Source organism: Drosophila elegans, unplaced genomic scaffold (assembly GCF_018152505.1).
Source record: "Drosophila elegans isolate 14027-0461.03 unplaced genomic scaffold, ASM1815250v1 contig_476, whole genome shotgun sequence".
NCBI lineage: Eukaryota > Metazoa > Arthropoda > Insecta > Diptera > Drosophilidae > Drosophila > Drosophila elegans.
The window spans coordinates 10,973,408-10,994,150 of record NW_024545863.1 but is presented as its reverse complement, the minus strand read 5'-3'; the positions used below and the strand labels follow the sequence as shown (position 1 = coordinate 10,994,150).

The 20,743-nt window shown below is 41.2% G+C and overlaps 6 protein-coding genes and 1 long non-coding RNA gene across 7 annotated transcripts; 4 read left to right on the top strand and 3 right to left on the bottom strand.

Moving 5' to 3' along the window:
* Nucleotides 1-545: 545 nt before the first annotated feature.
* LOC108140960 (BTB/POZ domain-containing protein KCTD9) lies at nucleotides 546-3,392 on the bottom strand. The gene is made up of 5 exons (XM_017264027.2): nucleotides 2,755-3,392; nucleotides 1,502-1,633; nucleotides 1,402-1,444; nucleotides 916-1,047; nucleotides 546-845 (listed from the first exon to the last, which is right to left on the bottom strand). Exons 1-5 carry the CDS (start codon nucleotides 3,313-3,315, stop codon nucleotides 706-708), a joined length of 1,008 nt encoding a protein of 335 aa, XP_017119516.1. The 5' UTR covers nucleotides 3,316-3,392; the 3' UTR covers nucleotides 546-705.
* Nucleotides 3,393-3,789: 397 nt separating this feature from the next.
* Nucleotides 3,790-5,320, top strand: LOC108141239 (Golgi to ER traffic protein 4 homolog). The gene is made up of 3 exons (XM_017264495.2): nucleotides 3,790-4,066; nucleotides 4,131-4,365; nucleotides 4,433-5,320. Exons 1-3 carry the CDS (start codon nucleotides 3,915-3,917, stop codon nucleotides 5,063-5,065), a joined length of 1,020 nt encoding a protein of 339 aa, XP_017119984.1. The 5' UTR covers nucleotides 3,790-3,914; the 3' UTR covers nucleotides 5,066-5,320.
* A 1,276-nt stretch (nucleotides 5,321-6,596) lies between these two features.
* On the top strand, nucleotides 6,597-8,666 carry LOC108141116 (E3 ubiquitin-protein ligase MARCHF5). Its single transcript, XM_017264332.2, has 4 exons — nucleotides 6,597-6,785; nucleotides 6,840-7,382; nucleotides 7,468-7,664; nucleotides 7,731-8,666. Exons 2-4 carry the CDS (start codon nucleotides 6,849-6,851, stop codon nucleotides 8,176-8,178), a joined length of 1,179 nt encoding a protein of 392 aa, XP_017119821.1. The 5' UTR covers nucleotides 6,597-6,785; nucleotides 6,840-6,848; the 3' UTR covers nucleotides 8,179-8,666.
* A 2,463-nt stretch (nucleotides 8,667-11,129) lies between these two features.
* LOC108141117 lies at nucleotides 11,130-15,329 on the top strand. Its single transcript, XM_017264333.2, has 2 exons — nucleotides 11,130-11,579; nucleotides 14,724-15,329. The coding sequence occupies exons 1-2, from the start codon at nucleotides 11,349-11,351 to the stop codon at nucleotides 14,841-14,843; spliced, it is 351 nt and encodes a 116-aa protein (XP_017119822.1). The 5' UTR covers nucleotides 11,130-11,348; the 3' UTR covers nucleotides 14,844-15,329.
* LOC108141119 lies at nucleotides 11,879-12,468 on the top strand. The gene is made up of 2 exons (XR_001774218.1): nucleotides 11,879-12,026; nucleotides 12,093-12,468. It is a non-coding gene; the product is annotated as an uncharacterized LOC108141119 (long non-coding RNA).
* On the bottom strand, nucleotides 15,320-16,757 carry LOC108141115 (E3 ubiquitin-protein ligase TM129). The gene is made up of 2 exons (XM_017264331.1): nucleotides 16,003-16,757; nucleotides 15,320-15,938 (listed from the first exon to the last, which is right to left on the bottom strand). Exons 1-2 carry the CDS (start codon nucleotides 16,633-16,635, stop codon nucleotides 15,363-15,365), a joined length of 1,209 nt encoding a protein of 402 aa, XP_017119820.1. The 5' UTR covers nucleotides 16,636-16,757; the 3' UTR covers nucleotides 15,320-15,362.
* Nucleotides 16,758-17,558: 801 nt separating this feature from the next.
* LOC108141214 (protein Tube) lies at nucleotides 17,559-19,661 on the bottom strand. Its single transcript, XM_017264465.2, has 2 exons — nucleotides 18,982-19,661; nucleotides 17,559-18,912 (listed from the first exon to the last, which is right to left on the bottom strand). Exons 1-2 carry the CDS (start codon nucleotides 19,496-19,498, stop codon nucleotides 17,951-17,953), a joined length of 1,479 nt encoding a protein of 492 aa, XP_017119954.1. The 5' UTR covers nucleotides 19,499-19,661; the 3' UTR covers nucleotides 17,559-17,950.
* Between the last annotated feature and the right edge of the window lie 1,082 nt (nucleotides 19,662-20,743).

Genomic DNA, 20,743 nt, shown 5'->3' with positions numbered 1-20,743 from the left:
AAGACGCTGATACTAATTTTCTTTGGAAGATACCTTAATGCTCATTAACAAAATTTTAAATCGTATTTTTGACATTTTTAAAGTTATAGAAAAGGTTTATATTGTTACCATATTTAAATTGTTTGTTAGATCGTAAAATCTCAAAAAATACAAAAAAAGTATGCTAAAGTCATTGTTGAGGGTGACACTGAAATCTTTTCCTTTCAAAGTTCTCCATCCTAAAGTCGAACTGGAAATAAGGCAAAAGGCTCGCCGAAGAACGGCCCATTTTCTCTTAATCGTATCGTAAGATAAACATACTTAGGTTTGAAACGTCTTAACAACATTCGATTTCTTTCAATTTACCGAACGTTGACCTTTAAATTCATATATGGTTCCCCCTTTGGATCTTGATGACCATCGCCGGATTTACTAGGAAAAAATTATAGTGCCGTATTAGATACCAAAAGAATGGAAGAAGAGAACGTATCTCTTCTCCAAAGATACAATGTAAAGAGTATAAGGCATTGCAATGTAAATGTAGACTAAGAATAAAACTAAAAATATACATTCCATTTTAGAAATATAATCCTAATACTGTTTATTTTAAGGACAATCGTATTTACATTTATTAATCTAAAACTAATCAGTAATAATCGTTTGGAGCCAAGATGTGATATGTAAATTGCACAAAATATTGCCCACATTATATAAATAATGCCTCAATCATCGTATGGCCTGCGACATGTGCAAAGCATTTATAATAAGGGTTAGCTCCGCGTCCTTTAAATTTGCGCCCCGCAAGTTTGCCTCCTGCAAGTCACTTCCTGAAAGATTGCACTTTTCTAAATCTGCTCCAGCTAGAACTGTAAGTATGTTTTTGTTTTTAAAAGTTAGATTAACTTAAGAAAAGTTGCAAGATTTATTTTCTTGTACCTGCTGCCCTCAAATTGCAATTCTTCATATTTGCGTTCTTTAAATTAGCGACACGCAAATTAACACCTGCCATGTTGCTGCTTTCCAGACAGGCTCCCTTGAGATTTACGCCCTCCAGGTTGGTTCGGACACCTATATTTAATATGATTTTAATATAAATATAAGTATGTGTTGCAAAATTTGTATAATCAACGATGGATAAAAGTGGTTACGCTACTCTTTTTAAAGGATTTTTCTTAGGTTCCAAGAAAAATATATGACTTTCGATTTTATAATTTAAATTTGAATTGTTTGAAAATATAATAAGATTTGATCTTATTTGTGTACAATTTAATAATGGAAGCCAACAGTAAAAAGAGTTCTTGAGAGATATTGCTTTCAGAGTTGCTTACAAGCATCTTTTTGAAAATGCCAAGTAAAAAAGAAAACTTGAGGAACCTGACAAATATAAGCAAGTTATTTATGGTAATTAGTTTGTTCAAACACCTGTGGGATCCTCGAAATTACACCCCCGCAGATTAGCACCTTCCTAGAAGATAAAACAAATTAGTTGAGGTTCAAAGGTTGTCATACCCTAGATTCTTACCATATTTGCGCAAAGTCCACGCACTGAAACCAGCTGGGCGCACTCTAAATTCGCAAACTGAAGATCAGCCCTTTCCAGGCAGCAATAGTTAAGATTGGTGTGGGACAAATTACAGTGAGACATATTTGCGTACTGTGGAGTAAAAAACATGTTGTTTATCGATTATCGTTTTAAACTATATACTTATATTAGGTGGTTAAAAATCATGGTCTTCAAATTGTATACTCTTGCAGAGGGTATTATAATTCAGTCCGAAGCTTGAAGGAAACTTTTTCGACCCTATAAAGTATATATTTTTGATCAGCATCATTAGGAGAGTCGATCTAGCCATGTTCGTCTGTCAGTTTCTACGCAAACTAGTCTCTCAGTTTTAAAGCTAAATGCATAAAACTTTCCCAAAAGTTGTCTTTCTATTGCAGGTAGTATAAAAGACGGAATGAGCCGGATTGGACGACTATTTCATATAGGTTCTATGTAAACAATCGGAAAAATTAATGTTTTCCAATTTTTTTTTAAATTATATTTTAAGATATAGTAATTGTTAATAATTTTTAAATTGCGGTTTTAGTTTTGCCAAAATCGGTAAGCTATATCATAAAAAATTTTTTTTTTATTTTTGGAGATATAGTATAAATACAATATATTTTATTACGGTTTCATTAAAATCGTTCGACTGTAGCAAATAGCTCTCCTGGGGAAAATTGGAAAAATATTTAAAATAAAAACTGTAACTTTGCTGTTTTTTTTATTGATTTGAATGTAGACAGTAATTAAGAATTACGGGTTTAATTTAAATCAATTGACGAAGATATGTATACAAGATAAAGAAAGGTTATTAATAATATTTCTAATAGGGGCAGGGAATCATTTATCGCATTTCTTTATTCATGTTTTTAGAAAAACCAACTACTTCATTAGATTTTTTTCACAATAAACAAAACACCATCTGAAAACTGTTCTTTTGAGTATAAAAGGACGGCCATAATTAAGTGCTATTCTACCCAACTTGTTAATATCCACTTATCGTGAAATTTGCATATCGTGGATTGGCTCACAAAATCTTTATAGCTAAATATATAATTTGAATGATTGATGATAATATTATTTAATGATATATTATTTAGTTATAAACCTGTAAGTGGGAGTCAGCATTTTTTTTTTTGTTTGAAGTATTTCCTACAAACCAGGGGAAAGAGGTAACTTATATTGTGATCATACCAGCTATACCTTGCAGAGCTTCTGCCCACACATACCTTAAAGTTGATGTTGCGGAAGTCTAGCTTTCGCAAATCGGCTCCGGAAAGGTTAACTCCCTGAAAGCGCAGCTCCGTAATCACGGATGTCTGGATGATGGCCTTAATTACGTCGTTCCGCGTCAGTGGTCTGTCTCCCAGCGGCGCCTCCTGCTGTCCCAGTCGCTCCTCCAAATGGGTGACCAGCGAGAAGATGCCGAAGAATCGTGCCTCCTCCAGGACGCCCAGTACGCTGATATTCGAATCGCAGACGAACTGGCCGTGGCGCAGGTAGTTGATGATCGGCTCGAAGTAACGGGGACTGCGGTCAATAAGAAACGCTCCCTGCTCGTCCCGTTCGCTGGGCATCATGCTGCCATCTTGCAGGAACATTCGCGCAAGCATCGAGTCTGGTTCCCTGCCCACCAGAGTGTCGATGGTGGTGGCGTATATCTGACCACCCACATTCAGCTTGACCCAGCGGTTGGGGGCAAAGCTGCTGGGGGCGCCGAGACTTGTGTCTGCGGGGGCGGGCTCGTCCTTTCCGGCTCCAGAACCGATCTCCTTTGGATCACTGTCCATTTGTTTGGGCAGTTCGAAAATTGCTACACGACCTGCTGCCAATTCCCAGCTGCTTTTACTTTGCCCTCTTCCTCTTCTCTTTGAAGTCTTTCGCAGTGAACGGTCTCAGGGCCTGTTCACACTGGTGCCGCAACAGCAAAAGAAGTCGCAATTGCAATAGGTTTAATTGGAACAACACTTTCTCGGTGTTTTGGTTTGCCTTAATTTATGGGCCAAGATTGCTTTGCGGTGAAATTATATCTTTATAAATTCGATAAAAGAGTATATAAATGGGTATCTGAAAGCGTTCTCTCCCATTTTGATGCAACATTAGTACAGTTTACAGCCAAAAACCGAATACTGACAATAGTGTGATCACATTATTAATTTTAACGTCGCCCAATCAGATGCTTTCGCAACAGCTGCGGCGTGTGGTGGGAAAACTCCGATAGACATAAATTTAATCACAAGTGTGAAACGGGTATAAGTGCGTCATAGTTTTCGATAGTCCAGTCATCGGGATGTGTGTATATGTAAATACAAAAAAATTATAAAATTAAGTTTTCAAATCGTCGGGAAGGTCGCTTTGAAGCGAAGAATCAACAGTGCAAATAGGGCAAATGGCCGCCGCCGAACAAGGTGCAGTAGCCAGCGGCAGTGCGGTGTCCTCTGGGCAACGCGGAGTCAGCCGCGTTCTTGCCAAGTTGTCGCAATCTTTGGCCGGAGGCGAGTTTTATGAGGCGCACATGATGTACAGGACGCTATACTTTCGGTATGGTTTTTCGAAAAAAAGTTGTGCGTCAGAATGGCTACAAATATCTTATGCTCCCGGCCAGGTATACAGCCCAAAAGCGCTACGAGGACTGCCTGGATCTGCTCTTCGACGGAGCACAGCAGCTGATTGCCAAGGAGCAGGAGAGCAGTGCTGCGGACCTGTGCCTCCTGCTGGTTGACACGTTGGAAAAGCGAGGACCGCAGGCCGAGGACACCGACAACTTCCTCTGGGTGCCACGCTTGGGAGCTTTGATCCGTGGACTCAACGCCGCGACGGTGGAGCGCGAAACCCTGATCGTGAGCTTTTTCAGGTTTTCAGCAGCAACGTGTCGCATAACTAACTAATACACATGATCTTTTCCAGCAACGGACCATTAAATGGAGCACGGCCCTGCACGGGCAGTACGGACACCCGGTGCTGCACAAGTTGATTGCGCACGTGTTCTGGACCGAGGGCAACATCGAGTCTGCTCGCCACCACTACCTGCTCTGCCAGGACGGTAGCCTCTGCGGACGGGTGCTGATCGAGATCAGCCAGAGCAGGGGCTTCCAGGGCGAGGTCGATCTGTTCCTAGTGCAGGCAGTGCTGCAGCAGCTGTCGCTTAAGGACCGCAAGACCGCCGAGGACACGTTCGCCGAGTACACACGCTACCATACCAAGCTGCTGAGGAATGAGTTTCCCTACAAGGAGCCGCTGGTCAATTTCCTGTACTTCCTGTTTCGCCTTATCGACGCGAAGAGTGTGGCCGGTTTTCGGGCCCTGCGCAAGCTTTACGATCCATCGCTGAAGCGCGACACATCGTTTCTGAAGTACGTGGCCAAGATCGGAGTGATCTATTTCGATGAGCAGCCAGAAGCTGCCCATGCCGGACTACCTGGATTGGGGGGAATGTTTGGGGGCATATTCAATCGCCTGATGGCGGGCTTCGACGAAGATGACACTGAGGATCAGGAGGCGCCAGAGGGACGGCAAAGCGCAAATAACGAGCTGGACTAACATCAACTGGAGTTCTTTGGAAGCAGGTGCATGGTGCATGGTGCATGGCGAAGGAGGAGGTCCCCGTGGCCACTTGGCTCTTTTTGAACGCTCTAAGTCAACGAAGTTCTTTACCACAAAATCACCGGGCTATTATTGTTATAATTTTAATATACTGTATGAAAAATTATTTAACATAAGCATATAGTCGCGGTAAATGCAATGTAGATTCCCACAGTGTTTCAGATGGAAATTATACAAACATGTATTTCACAATGATCATGAACTTCATTATCGAAAGAATGCCAGCAATTGGGGTACTATCTTAATCTTAGATCTGGGTGTTATTAAAAATAGAGCATAGCCTCTGAGAGCTTCCATAAGCAACAAAGAAGGTAATTTAATAGTATAGGTACAGATTATGATTACAGGTATCGTGATGCTAAAACCGTTTAGAGAAAAATGTGAGGGTTTGTAATGGGAGAATTAACTAAAAGATGTTTTTATTTCAAGTCACGATCTATGAAAAACTTTTATAAACTGAATATTTTCAAAGTCTTAAGTCAAAATAACTTATATTGTTTACTTTTTTGATTAATAACTAGACTTAACACGAAATCTGTTTTTTAATTTCGGAGGATCCAGTTCAGAGATATAGTGGTCAACGCAAAAGGTCTTTTGTGAGACAACTCCCGTAGATCAGCTGTAGCCCTTTCCAAATAAATATTTCTACTAATACTAAGTCTTAACAAACAGTTAAAAGATACCAAAGTTTATGAACAAATTTGTAGATCTATAAATTCAAAAGTTTTCTCAGAAAAAAATCTAAAAAATTCGTTTTTTGGCCTTCTAACTGAATATAACCTCTTTAAGTTAATCATGTTTTCTGGTTCAATATAAATGTAAGACCATTTATGTGTTGTGTTATGTGATGTGTACCCCTTAATCATGATTAGACATCGTATTTGAAAGGCATATATATTCCATATGTAACTTTTTTTTAAACTATTTATAAATTTAAACAAAATTATTTTATTAATCCATTTCTAAAACATTCAACACTATATTCCAAAAAAAAAAAATTACAATTAATAGTAATACAATTTTTGTATATATATAAAAAAATTTTTATATAATTTTTATTATATTTGTCTTTCCGTTCCTCACCAAATTGTATAAGTTCTATGATAAAACTCCAAGCTCGAATATTAACAAAATTATGTTCTATATAAAAACAATTTTTTCGGCTCGAATTTCTTTGGTCCTAAGTTTATTTTTTAGCGACTCGCAAATTGAGTAAACTTGCAATTAAATAGAAAAAAAATATGCTGTGGATTTCAAACCATTTGCAATTAATTCTTCAAATTAACAAAAGTTATAGAAACAAATTTAAATTGTATGATACTTTAACCGTTTTTAAATTCTGCTTCTCACCACCACCACACATCCCCACACCTTACTTAAGAAATAACGGTTCAGGAAACCCCCTATCAAATAAATTTTTTGATGCGATAATATCGAATTCTGAACGCGCAGCAATAAAATAGTAACTAGGATCTGGTCCCACTAAAATCATCGAATGTGCCCTACAGAATATATCAGATTATTTTAGTTTAGTTTTATTTTCATTGAGACGGCACAATAGAAGCAAAGTTAAGAAACTCTGAGAACAAAAGTGAAAGCACAAGCTTCAGTCGACAAAAAGGGCGGAGCAACGCACAGAAAACGGAGCAGGAACCAAGTAAGTGGGAAGCCGATTAACATAAATACAAGTACATGGTGTGACTTATTGCAGCCCAGCCCAATGGCCGACGAAGCTGCAGTGCCCCCCGCAGACAGTGCGGCACCTGCACCTGCAGCTGCAGCCGCAGCTGGAGAGGATCACACCACGCTGACCGTGCCAATTGCGCTGCCTGCGCCACAAGCTAACAAAGCGCCCGCAGACACCACCACGTCCACCACCGTTCAGGTCCAGGTGGGGGATGGGGCGGAGGCGGAACGCTGCTGCTGGATCTGCTTTGCCACCGACGAGGACAACCGGCTGGCGGCGTGGGTGAGACCCTGCCAGTGCCGCGGCACCACCAAGTGGGTGCACCAGAGCTGCCTCTACCGCTGGATCGACGAGAAAACGCAAAGGGGCAACGCCCTGCGCTCCGTGTCCTGTCCGCAGTGCCAGACGGAGTACATAATCGTGTTCCCGCAGATGGGCAAATTCGGACGCGCCCTGGAGGCGATGGACAATCTCATCAAGCGCCTGAGCCCCTTCCTGGCGGCTGGCTTCTTTGTGGGCTCCCTGTACTGGACAGCCGTCTCGTACGGTGCGGTCACATTCTTGCAGGTATGACGCTCTGAATAACCCCACTTGTTGCCCTCATGCCCTCATGCCCTCGTGCCCCCAATGCTAACCGAACGCAACATTGCAGATCGTGGGCCATGAGCACGGCATGTCCATCATGGAGGCCGGCGATCCGCTCGTGCTCCTCATCGGACTGCCGGCAATACCGGTGGGACTGGTACTTGGCCGCTTGATTCGCTGGGAGGATGCACTGTTGCGTCTGATTCGTAACCGCGGCACGGTGGTGCGTAAGTTTCCCTTTGTGAGCCTCATCTATCCGAACCTGTAAGTGCACACATCCCAGACGCCAGACTATCAGCTCCTATAACCCTTGTCGTTTGTCGCAAACAGCAACCAGGATGATGAGCAGCAGAGCACCAGCAATCCGGCCACCCCGGCGCTGACCGATCCAGTATCGGCCACGCGCGTTTTCTGTGGCGCCCTGCTGCTGCCCACCATATCCTCGATTCTGGGTCGGATTCTCTTTGACTCCGTGGACAATACGTTGCACCGCACTCTGCTCGGCGGACTCACCTTTATAACGGTTAAGGGAATCCTCAAGATTTACCTCAAGCAGGAGCAGTACGGCCGCCGTAAGAAGCGTAGAATCGAGGACTACACGGAGGAGAATATCCGCAATTTTATGCATCGCAACAATAACAACGCCGCAGGCGCAGGCGCACCACGACAGGACCCGCAACAGCAGCCGCAGCAGCCGCAGCGACCAGTACCACCGGTGCAGCGAATGGATGCAGGAATCAATCGCCCACGCGGCAACAGTGGCGGTAGTGTTGTCTAGAAGGCATTGGGATCGGATTGGATTGGATCCAATTTATAGGGCCAACTGTTTTCCACGATTAATCGTTTGTTTTAAGTTAATTGTTTTACCTCTCACACTTGCAAGGACACACAACCCACACACAACAAGCCCACTTAAAATTGGCTTTATGTGTGGTGGCTGAGAATGTGGCAAACTGTTTGCAGGTAAGCAAGCTAAATTTATTGTTAAAGTACACTATGTGTAATGGCCGGAAAATAAATGTATATTCAAACTAGATGCCAGCTAAACCTGGCAAATATTTTGTTAACAATTCAACAAAAATCCGCCATGTCCTTGCGTGTAGATATAATATCGATATAGTACATAGTGGATTTACATATACATATATGTATATACATATGTATGCTTCCACACACTTGAATTTATACGTTACCCTTTTTGTAAATTAAAAAGTTGCCTCTGTAAATAAAAGCAAAACCCTCGGCTGTGGGTGAGTTATAACCTAACCATGATTACAGTGAACTTTGGTTTTGATTCGGCCCAAAATATTTGTGTTAAATGCAGTTTCTGATTAGGATGACAGATTAGATAGAATTACTGATGCTAGCTAGAAAGGAAGAAAGTAAGAAAGGAAGGAGGAGGGGAAGCAGGAAAAAGTGAGTAATGCGTTTACTGAACACAAGTATGACTTTTGCGTTGCTGAGTCACTGCGATTCAATGAGATAATGAACCCGCAAAGTAACTGACCGCCTGACAGTGGAGCTTGTGCTGACCTAGGAGGTGTTTTTTTTATTTGCATTCGTGCTGCTGTTGCCTGATTCACATATATACATACATATGTACTAGCTTGCGTTAACTTGGCTTCCAACGATCGACAGAATCAGTCTTCAGTTTGGTGTCTATACAGCAGAGACAAAATATACTGTTAAAGAACTGCCCGAAGTGAATGCTCCAAAAAGCGATCTAATCGTTTATAATTGTTAGCAAGTTGTGTGTTTGTTTTGTCTATTTGCGCTTATCATCGGGAGCACAGGTATAGCTATAGGTATAGGTATAGCTATAGGTATAGCGCAAGATACGGGTGTGCATTTGGCAGATACGCTAAAATACGATGAGCGATCAACTTTGCGCAGCACTGACTTTCCGATGCCCTTTAAGTCATCAGTTTGTGTGTCAGTATATGAGCGTCTCCAATGGAAATGGGGAAAAACAGTTACAAAGTTCACTTAAGTTAATGAAAAGAAAACGAATGGAAAAATAATTGATGTATTTGGTAGGACTTATGTATGTAATCAGTTACGATATTAGTCAGGGTATTAAAAAAAGACCTACGAAGGTGGGCCAAGTTGGTATAAACCAACACACAACGCTTACTCTTCACATACAAAGGCTGAAATATAATACCTGTGACTAGTGATGTCGCCCTAACTTTTGGCCATAAATCGACCAAGCTAATTTTACGATTGGTTTGCCCTCAGAACAAAAAAAAACCTTTTCCAACGGTCATTTCAAAAACGTCGCGTTCGTAAAAAAACATTTAAAGTAATTTTGATATTGATATTTTTATTTATAGCCATTATGGAACTCAAATAGTTATCATAAAACTTGATTATCATCACTACATTAAAAATAAATGTATTATAATTAATAGCTATTGTTTAGTTTGTCTGTAGTTGTTGTTTTTGAGTCCTGGAATTATATTGATACTGTTTCTTGAACTCTTATCATATGTTTTAAGAACAAATTGGAGAATTATAATAAAATTAATTTGCAAAATCAGTTTTTTTGTTTTTCGCAAAATTCGATGTGTGGAAATAGTGGAAAGAAAACATTCGTGACACAATATCCATTCTTTAACCGCAAAAACAACGAAAGAGATTTTTTTTTAAATAATATGATAAATTAAGGAATTTGTCAAAAGATTTTAAATGCCAAATTTTCAATTGCTAGCGCCAAACAAGTTTATTCCCTTGACAGCAAAATACCGTACGCTATTAAACAACCTTAGCATAAATATAGGGATTTAATCAATTTCAATATAATGTACTTTAAGCAGATATGTAGTTAAGCCTTAACCTTTTATACACACTTCCAGGACACGGCTTTAAAATCTAAAAAAAAAAATACTTGACTGGTAACAGTTTTGCAGGATTATTGAGTGCTGGTGTAATTAATTTTCTTTTTATCTTTAATGATCATTTGATGAATTCACGATACTAACCTTTTATTTCAGTTTAAAATATCTGTTAACTTTAAAAGTATTATCAAAATACTTGGCTTGGGGGTAGTCCTATCCTAGACTACGAGTTTCTTAATAAAAAATAAAAAAAAAAAATTCTAAGATAGGTGGATTTTGGTCATCACTGGTGGCACGACGTACCCATGTGTATGTGTACATTTGTGCTCGGCGATTGCGGCTGTGTGGGCCTTCAGGAGCAAAGTCACACGGTCTGGAGCTGTGGAGCTCTGGAGCTGGAGCTGCGACGGAAAGAGTTTTCGCTGGCTTCCCACTTCCCCCATTCGCCCCTTTGCCCCTTCGCCCCTCGAACTCTTCGACTCCAACTGCTGCTGCGTTGTTCTTTGTGACGCAGACGAAGACGAAGCGCTGCAGCTGGAGTCGGCGTCAACTGAACTCAACTCAACTCGACGCCGGCGTCGAGTGGTTGGTTGGTCGGTTAGTTGGTTGGTTGTCATTTCGGGTCGGTCGGTTGGTTTTGGTTTGCTTTGGTAGCAGCAGCGCCGGGAACTTGGCCGCAGTCGCAGACCACACGCTCCACGGCAACTACGATTCGGATTCGCATTCGGATTCGCATTCGGCCCTGTCTCGCCACGAACGCAGTCAAAACAAAAAGAAAAAAAGAAAGCAAAAACAAAAACAAAAAGGAAAAAAAAACAAAAACAAAAAGGAAAAACAAAAACAAAAACAAAAAGGAAAAGGAAAAAAAAACAAAAAACAAAAACAAAAAAAAAATAAATAAAAACAAAAACAAAAAATAAAAACAAAAACAAAAAATAAATACAAAAAATAAAAATAAAAACAAAAACCATCTGTGCCGGTGGAAGTGAAGCGAGTTCGGCTATCGCCCTGTGTTCGAATCGACGTTATCACAACAGCAGTATCGGAAACAGCACCAGCCAGCCACAACGACGAAAAGAGGAATCGATTGGACTATCTATCTGCTGAAATCATGAGCAACACGATGGCAGCCGCCCACGAGCCGACGATCCACTACCTGGACAGTGTACTCAACGAGGAGGAGAAGCGTTGCGAGTACGGCCACCAGTGGCGCAACTTCTCCATCTCCCGATCCGGACGCTTCCGCTCGAAGAACAAGAAGCGAGACGCTGTGGACGGCAAGCTCTTTGACGCAGGATCAGGATCGGGAACAGGAACAGGAACCCCGAAGGACAGTGAAAAGGTGCGGTCCCACCCATATCTAAAAAAAAAACCAGCAAGTGAGCAGCCCATATGGCGAATGGGGTTCGTGATTTCAGTGGGTGATTTCAGTGGGCTATCTGCTGCGATAGGTAATCTGCACCTATTCTGGTTAGTTAGTGCCTGGAACACCGTTGTTTGTCGTCAGCTGCAGCGTAAAATACAGAGCGGAACTACTCGTTAACGGAACAGGAGTGGGTTTTTGTTTTGATAAGGCCTACTCTCAAGTGCATCGGGAAAGTCTCAAAGATTTGTTCTCGTTGTGTATACAAAAAGGTCTGTGTGCCTATACCAAGTAATACCCACACATATTTATAGGTGCGAGTTTGTTTAGCTTATTGTCACTTGGGGAGTTGAGTGAAATCGAAAACACCAGAAACGGAAATCACTTAAATGGAAATCTATAAAATCATCGGGAATCGGGATTGAAGTCAGTATAAGCCATTTTATAAACATTCTTTAGGTGTAAAAACTGACAACGTAAACTGTTTAACAGATTTCAGTAGATGCCGATACAGCTATTAATATGTATTACCCCACAACTCCTTAGACGAAGGGTATTCGAGATGACATGATATCCCAGTCAAAACTTAAGGACATGTGTACTTTGCCCTCGGATGAGAAACTTTGCAAAGATTTATATGTAAAGAGAACCTCTGTTATGATAAGATTAGATTGTAAAGGGACTTTTTGCTTTTTCGCATTTGGAAACCATTGCGAAATTCAAGACGTTCACCCAAACGAATGGTAGCGAAAAATACTTAGTACACCTTACTCCATCACATTGTAAATTAACTTATCTTAAAGAGTTGTAAAATTTTAAATTGGGCAAAAAACCTCACACAAATTCATAAAACGCAGTTCAAAACGTAGAACTCTCTTGTTGTTTTGTTCGAAATATAACAAAAAGTAAACAAAATCAAGCAGCACAACAAAGCGTCCCAGTGGTGTGCCAGATCAATATACTATATAAACGTTTATAGCCTTATATGTAGGTACTTCTCCCCTTTTTTTTGCCGAACTCTGTTTTGCATGTTCACCTTCACCCAAGAACGAACTTACCGACCAACTTCCCTATTGGGAAACCCTATATGTACGTCACGGGACCAAGACGACGACCCCCGTGAGAGTAGTGTGTGAAATTCGTCATGTACTAAGTTACTCTATATACTTATAAATAATATGAGCAAAGACACCCAGGGGTCATATTAAATGGGCAATACAATGGACTGCCAAAAACCAGACATTATATACTTGACTGCTAAGGCTTGCAAACCCATGATTTCATCGTAAAATTTGTTTTGCAAATTTATAATACATATATGTAAATATCAGTTACTTGTAGAGTAAAAGAGAATATTGTATTCGTTGAAAAGTATGTAACAGGTAGAAGGTACACTGTAAAGTATATATATTCTTGATCAGGATCTAGAGATCTAGCCGATCCGTTTGTCTGTCCGACCTTATAAACATCGATATCTCAAAAACAATAAAAGTTAGAGATATAGGGTTTAATATGCACGCATCGCCAGTTTATTTTTTTAATGGGACCACGCCCACTCTTACGCTCTTAAAGCTATATGTATTTATTTGTTCAAAATCTATCCAACACGAACCATTATTTTAAAAGTTATAAGTTTTAATGAAATTTTTCCGGTAAATGATGGCGAATTTCAGGGGAATATTATTTTCAGGAGGCATATTTATTGTTTCGATATTGTTTAGCTGAGTAAGGGGTATCTATATTTGAAAGAATTTATTAGAATGCCTTACAGATATCTGGCTAATATAACGGTACCCCCTGCAAGGATTTTAAAACAACACCATTTCAATTTAGCCTAAAAGATAAAAACCCGAAATAGATTTACAGAACGGCAGCTGAAGTGCGAAATTTGGGTGAGATGAGGGGCAAAAAAAGGTGTGTTTTTATACCCTTGCAAAGGGTATTTAACGTTAAGCTTATGGTAGATACCGTTTAGTTTACGTTTATATCAAGCAAGAAACGGAAATACCAGATAAAATTAAAATGCATTTTTTTATCCAGACCAGATCACTAGGAATGAAATGACTAAGTTTATTGACTAGCCAATTTTGTATAGCTTTAAGGACATATAAACTTTGTCTTGATGAAGCTGGCTTTCTGTCTTGGTTGCCGATTTAATTGCGCAACGAGAATTCATTGACCGAACGATCGATTACTTTATTGCCGAGTCAGCGCCGTCTGAGCGTTGAACTTCAGAGAAACCTATTTGATGCTGCTTTTTATTTATTGTTAGAGGGCACCGAATAGTTCTTTTAGTTAAAAAACATAGGATTGCATTACTAATGGTTATGTTTAGCAATGCAATGCAAAGCAATGCAATAGATAAAAAACATAACATTATTCTAAATAATTTAGTTTTGTTAAACTAGCGACTAACTAGTGGTAAACTTGATCCCATTTAAATTATTTTTATTTATAGTTAGGGGCACGGGGATAGTTTTTGTAGTAAGAAATATGTTTGCATTACTTATAGATAAAAAAAAACATAAATATTGCAGGTTATTGTAAATAATTATGTATTGTATAACTACCGACTATTTAGTAGTAAACTTGATCCCATTTAATTTATTTTTATTTATTGTTAGGGGGATAGTTCTTGTAGTAAAAGATGGCATTACTAATGGATAAAAACATAGATATTGTAGGTAATTCTAAATAATTTAGTTTTTTTAAACTAGCGACTAGTGGTGAATTTGATCCCATTTAATTTATTTTTTATTTATTGTTAAGGGGCACGGTGTTAGTTCTAATAAGATATATGGTTTGCATTACTGATGGATAAAAAAACATAAGCATTGTATGTTACTCTAAATAATGTAGTTCTGTTAAACTATCAACTAACTATTGGTAAACTTTAGTTAGTTTAGTTTTTTTAAACTAGCGACTAGTGGTGAATTTGATCCCATTTAATTTATTATTTATTTATTGTTATAGGGCACGGGATAAGTTCTTGTAGTAAAAGATAGTTTGCTGATGGATAAAAAAACATAAACATTTTAAATTATTCTAAATAATTTAATTTAATTGAACTATGAAGACAGTGGCTGTAAGGATCTCTTACTAATCGACCATCTTTTGCTTCAGGTCTCCAGTCGCACTGCGTCCAAGTCCGGCGCCCCTTCGACGTCGAACCCGGGCACCCAGGCGAGAAGCCAACGTGACCAAGTGGAGAGCTATAAAAGTTTTTACGAAACGAATTTATAGATAATGGGCGCCTTGTCAAGCAGTCCGGCTGTATTGAATAAGCACTACTTTCCTTACAATGTACACAACTATCATGCATATGTACATATATAGCTTAGCATGACGCTTTATTTTATCAGATTGAGTGGACAAGAAAGAGAAAGGGTGGGGCAGTGAAAGGACTTATTGCACTACGTGCTGGCAATGCAGCGCAGGGAAGACGAGACACTTTGAGCGGCTTGATTAGCCTTGATTTAATGTTTAGTAAGGCATACATACTTTGCACACCATCACTTTCTCTCTCTTTATGCTTAGATCAATTGTACTTAAGTCAAATTATTTCATACTGCATTCTGGCTTGTTTAGAGTGTTAAAGTATTAAAACGTGATAATTGCACTAATTAATATGCATATATTTTTTAATGTATAGCTATAGAGATGTACGCCTAACTTTAGTGAAAATGATTATATTTAAATCAGACCAATAAAGAACCAGGTTCGGTTTAAGAGTCGTTTAATTGTTACTTTAACAGTCGTTAATCACGTGGTATCATCAGCCTCGTGTTCTGCTCCGCGATACGGAGATGGTCTAATGTAGCTGACATCGAGCACACAGAACTTGGCCCGGCACATGGGGCAGGTGCACTTCTGCTCCAGCCACACCTCGCGATCCACGTCGGTTTGGCGGGCGGCAAACCACCGTGCCAGGCACTCCACGCACCACATGGGTCGGCAGTAGCAGTTGGAGCAGCACGCCGCTTCCGCAAGTGGAGCGCCATGGCGATCCAGGTCGGCACACTGCTTGTGGATCTTGGTGTTTGGTTCGTTCAGCATGCAGGCGAAGCACTTGTCTGTGGTGGATTCCGCCTGAAAGACGGGATTTAGGGCGACCTGCGTCTTGAACACGTCCACGAAGCGGTCGATGACGTTGCGGTGGAACTGGATGTTGGAGGGTATGGCGATGGGCCGACGCACACGGTCCTCCAGGTTCCTGAACTCCAACGCGTTGATACGTATGTGAAAGTCGCTCACGCCCTGTCTCATCGGCCGCACCACAATGCTGATCATCTGCAGAGTGTCGTTCTGGTCGTGATGCGATATGTTGTATGTCTCCGCCTGCAGAGAAGAAAGGTTTTAGTCATCCACCGGTTGCAGAACCGTGCTTAACTGCCAAACTGACCTTGGCCACGCTGAGCGACGTGTTGCTCTGGTGAGCGAAATGCACATTGTACATGGTGGTCTTGATTATCCAGTTCTGTGTGGCAATCACAGTGCTGATGGAGTTCAGCTTCTTCTTGTATATTTCCGGACGGCGGAACTCGGTGCCAATGTCGCTGGCCACGGCACTGTAGCTGCCCGGCGAGTTGGAGTACTTGGACAGGGCCTTGCAGATCGGGTGTCGGCGCCAGTTCTGCTGATGCCAGTTGAAGATGAGGGCGGGCACGGCCAAAACGGCCAGCACACTGAACCGCTGGGCGGTCTTCCACGTCAGCGTCTTGAACGCCACCGCCTCCTGGGGCATCGGGAAATCTGGGTCAAGATCGGAATCCTCCAAAGGCTCCTGCGTGGCAAAGACGGAGAACTTGAGCCTGTGGATGAGAAAGTAGGAGAACGGCAGGCAGGAGTGCACGAAGAGATTGAGCGAGGTGCGGCGCAGGTGGTATCCCACAAAGTCCAGGTACTCTTCGCCCAGAAACCGAGAAAACAATTGCTCGATGGTGAAGCCCAGCCGTTGGAACTCCTCCGGGGGATAAATGATGACCATGCACAGCAGGAAGTAGAAGAGATTGAATAGCAGTTCCGACTCGTCCATGTTGCGAATAATTTTGGTGGATTTTTGACGAAAACTGATAATCTGACCGAGCTGCCCAATAAAATATTTGCCCGCTGTTGTTATTCTTGGTTCGTAGTTCTAAGTGTTATTGTTGTTGTTGTTGCTGCTGCAAGTGCTGTGAGGCCATCGATTGCACTTTCGGGCATATCGATATTTTTAATCGATATTTACTAAACATCGCGATGCCGCCGATGACCAAGTTATGAAATTTTTTTAAAATGTCAGTTCATGTTCATAGGTGGCATTTACAAACAAATAAAATGAATTAATTAATACAATTAATTAAATCAATTGACGAAAATGTAGACTTATATTTTGTTTGTAAACATATAAAAATATATACAAAAGATTGAGCGTTTAAAATTCTTCTAGAAATAAGAAGCAATTTTATTTTCAGCTTTCATTTGCAAATTTATAATCCGAAAGTAAGAAAGTAAAAAGTATGGCCTTGCTCAGGGGAAACTAAAAATTACGTTTAACATTAGATACATTTTTCAAAAAATTGCAGTCAATTTAAGCATAGAAGTCTAAAGTTATGAATTTGTTCTCTAAAGTGCCTAAAACTTCGGTTTGTTGCATTTGACTTCTATTCCGAAATACATTTTTGTTTTTAATTTTTTTAAAAATGGGTGGCTTGTTTCATAAGGGACCATTACCATTAAGATCTTGAGAACTGATTTCGCAATAACACCAATTTAAAAAGCTTTTTTCAAGTTTTTACTTGATTATTAAATGTTACTTACTTTTAATTATTAAATGTTCATTCACTACACCCAAGCTTAGCTAGCTCAAAATATTTGATAATAGACGTTTAAATGGGTTTCAATTGGCTAAGTTCGGAAGGGCTCTAATAAGCCCACTAAACTAAACCAGTCCCAACACAAAAAAAATGCAGTCACTGCTATTTTTTTTAAAGTATATTTATACTAGTCAAATTAAAGAGTATTTTGTAAGACATACAAAATTGGTTAGAATCGGTTATTTGGTTACATACATATGGCTTTCTCGAAACGGAAATATTTGATATTGCCGCACTTGTCATGGACTGTCGGTAGCCGTGATATGGACAACAAAACAATAGTATGTCGAAAGCTTGCCCTGAATCTTAGATTCTAGTTGGACCTTACACAGTATGCAGAATTAAAGTAGGTCCGCATCCACATCCACATCCAGACGCCGATATATCGGCAAACACATAAATACACGCGGCTTGAACAAAGATAACTTAAGCTAAAGTGGTTAACGGAATGTCTGGAATGTCGTGGCAATCGTCTCCGGAGACGGGCGTCGCTCCCTACAGCTGCTGCAGCTCACTCAAGTTCGGAATGTTGCAGGCGTAATCGTCGTTAGAGGTCGAACTGGAGTCGTTGGTCAGCTCGAAGCTATTGTCACCGCTGGTGCCAGTGACCGTTGTCAGGCTGGAGTCATTGTTGGAGTTCTGCTGCTCGGAGTTGCTCAGGTTTGGCAGCGAGGCATCCGCAAACTCTCCATCCCCATCCCCCTCCCCATCGTCATCATCCTCATCATCGTTGCTCAAGCTGCTTGTGCTGCTGCTGCTGCTGCTGCTGCTACTACTGTCTGGGCGTGAGGAGGTCTCCCTCCCATTGTCATTGCTAATGTTCAAAGCGCTTATCATGGGCAAGTTGTTAAAGTTCGCCGGGGGCGTTGGAACCTTCACAGCTTTCACTGCACCGTGAGTGGCGCGAGGGCCAATCTCTGCAGAGTTATCAATTAGAAGCGTGATTCGCGGTATGTTTGCCGGTTCGGTGGAGCCAGCACGGTTGCTGCTTGGGTTGGACAGCAAAGTCGAGGCCGTCGTCGTTGAATCACCAGAGCTGTCGATGAGTATGGACAGATTGGGTATGTTTTGCGGACGCGGCTGCAGCAGCTGCTCCGCTATTTGTTCGCTGGGATTGAGAATTGTCAGATTGGGTATGTTTGAGGTGGTGGCCGTGGTAGCCGACGAGGAGGCGACGGAACTGGAGCTCGCAGTGGTTCTTTGCAGGCGTCGTGGTGGAGCTACGGGAGGTGCATCCCCCGACGGCTGCGGCACACTCTTGTCCCGCGCCACCATGTGCTTGTCAAAGATGTCCAGATTGGGGCCAACGCTGCCCTGGGCAGCCACCGCCTCAAGGGTGGCAGTGCTCGGCTGGTGGCCGGGACTCAGGCTCTCGTTGTCCACGTCCATGTCCTCGTCCAGCAGCTCCAGGCTAATGGGAGCAGCGGGCCCGTCTACCGGGCGACCAGGTGTGGATTCTGGGGCAGACAAAGATAAAACAGATAGATTTTGCCATTGAGCCAAAAAAAAAAACGCTGCTGACTCACCATTTAGGAAGTCCAGAGCCACAAAGTCCGCGGCGCTGAACAGCTCCGCCTGCACCAGCAGTTGGAGCAGCACTCCCACCGTGGGACGTTCGTTGAGCTTGCCCGAGGTCTTCCACTCGTCGATCATCATCTGGGACTTGCTCTGGTCGGGCGGCAGCCGGTTCGCCGCCTCGTCGATCTGGAACACGTCCTGGGCCGTGTACTTCAGTCCCTTCTTCACGGCCAACGGGAAGTTTAGGCCTCCGTCGACGCTGCAGGCCTGCACATCCATGCCCTTCGGAATGATCGACATGAGTTTGCGCCAGCAGGCGTTCTCGTCCAGGATCTTGGCCAGCCGGTAGATGTCGTTGTCCTCAACGCGTCGCAGTTCCGTGCTGCGCGAGTACTTGGAGGAGGAGGAGGATGATGAGCATATGGAGGCGTTGTTCCCGCTCCCGCTCCCGCTCCCAATCCCACTCCCGCTTCCGTTCACCTGCATGCCCGTACCGCAGCCATTCCATCCGTTCGCCTTGGCCATGCTGCTCACCTAGCTACCGGTTCTCTTTGTGGGAGGGCGTGTGCCTTGGGCGGGTCGATAGTTCAGATTCCAGATGTCCAGTGTGGATGGATGTGCGTTATAAAATCATGTTTGCATTTACTGCTTTTTTGCTACTGCGGCAGTGTGCAGTATCGCAGTGTGACCGTAGCCAACCATTCAATAGTAATCGCAAAAATACTAAAAAAAAAAATACTGGATTAGTCACCCAATATTGGGGGTATTCCTGCAACTTGTGAAGCTCATTAATGGCGACCTATAACAAAGTTGCATCGGAAAGCTTCTCCAAGCCATGTTTTTGAAGTGCAAGTTGAATTACAAATTTAATAAAGGCAGGTGCACTTAAGGAAAAAAATGGCTAACCGATCTTAATGACGTGTAAGGTATATTGAAGGATTTAATACTTCTATTAACAATTGATAATGGCCAATTGGCCAAATTGAGAAAAAATAAAATATACATAAAAACAGGTCAATAACGTAACTTTCATAAATAAAAAAACGATAACATAAAAAAGTAGTTATTCTTAATCAGGGAGTTCAATTCCACTCAAAATTTGAAATAACGTATATTGATTTTTTTTTCGAGTTTCATTTTTTATTTAAATCAACTGGCTTTTCAAAAGAGAAAACCTGTAAGTTATGTTTTAAAAAATTGCTTGTAAATTATCTTTAGTATAAGATTTGATCAAAAATGTCCGCCAAAGAAATAGTCGTTAGCTTTCCCTCAAAACGCTATGCGCAACAAAGGCAAGACTCAACTTATTATGAATATACAATTTGATCAAGCAGTCATTAATAACCACTTTTGAAAAAATTTATTTTTTAAGCTTTAGTTTTAAAGCAAAAAAATCGTGGACTTCGGCAAACCCGTTTATTTAAGCCGACAGTCAAAAAAAAATCTTTAGTTTTCATAACATTTTATAAATGGTTGGTATAGTTCAGATAGACATATGCGAGTGTGATAAAATAAACTTAAATAACAATGGATCAAGAAAAAATATTATCGCCCTAAAAATAAAGTTCTAGTGAACATTTTTTTCTTTTTGGAAGCAACTCAAAACTGCTTAATAAAAAAGGTCTGGTACGTGTTTTATTCAAGCATAATATCGAATTTCCTGTTAAAAAGCTAAAATTTTCAGCAATATTCTTATTAAGCGAAGTGCAACCATTTTTGGGAGACATGATGCTAATGGAAAGGTTAGTTCCTGATACTAGAAGTTTTCAA

Coding starts and splice junctions, on each gene's coding strand:
- LOC108140960 (XM_017264027.2), bottom strand. CDS start 3,315: ATGGACAGTGATCCAAAGGAGATCGGTTCTGGAGCCGGAAAGGACGAG. Junction 1,048..1,401: donor TAATTTCGAGGATCCCACAG/GTGTTTGAACAA, acceptor TATTAAATATAG/GTGTCCGAACCAACCTGGAG. Junction 846..915: donor TTGCAATTTGAGGGCAGCAG/GTACAAGAAAAT, acceptor ACATACTTACAG/TTCTAGCTGGAGCAGATTTA.
- LOC108141239 (XM_017264495.2), top strand. CDS start 3,915: ATGGCCGCCGCCGAACAAGGTGCAGTAGCCAGCGGCAGTGCGGTGTCC. Junction 4,067..4,130: donor TACAGGACGCTATACTTTCG/GTATGGTTTTTC, acceptor GCTCCCGGCCAG/GTATACAGCCCAAAAGCGCT. Junction 4,366..4,432: donor TGGAGCGCGAAACCCTGATC/GTGAGCTTTTTC, acceptor GATCTTTTCCAG/CAACGGACCATTAAATGGAG.
- LOC108141116 (XM_017264332.2), top strand. CDS start 6,849: ATGGCCGACGAAGCTGCAGTGCCCCCCGCAGACAGTGCGGCACCTGCA. Junction 7,383..7,467: donor GTGCGGTCACATTCTTGCAG/GTATGACGCTCT, acceptor GCAACATTGCAG/ATCGTGGGCCATGAGCACGG. Junction 7,665..7,730: donor AGCCTCATCTATCCGAACCT/GTAAGTGCACAC, acceptor TGTCGCAAACAG/CAACCAGGATGATGAGCAGC.
- LOC108141117 (XM_017264333.2), top strand. CDS start 11,349: ATGAGCAACACGATGGCAGCCGCCCACGAGCCGACGATCCACTACCTG. Junction 11,580..14,723: donor CCCCGAAGGACAGTGAAAAG/GTGCGGTCCCAC, acceptor CTTTTGCTTCAG/GTCTCCAGTCGCACTGCGTC.
- LOC108141115 (XM_017264331.1), bottom strand. CDS start 16,635: ATGGACGAGTCGGAACTGCTATTCAATCTCTTCTACTTCCTGCTGTGC. Junction 15,939..16,002: donor CGTCGCTCAGCGTGGCCAAG/GTCAGTTTGGCA, acceptor TCTTCTCTGCAG/GCGGAGACATACAACATATC.
- LOC108141214 (XM_017264465.2), bottom strand. CDS start 19,498: ATGGCCAAGGCGAACGGATGGAATGGCTGCGGTACGGGCATGCAGGTG. Junction 18,913..18,981: donor GGCTCTGGACTTCCTAAATG/GTGAGTCAGCAG, acceptor TGTCTGCCCCAG/AATCCACACCTGGTCGCCCG.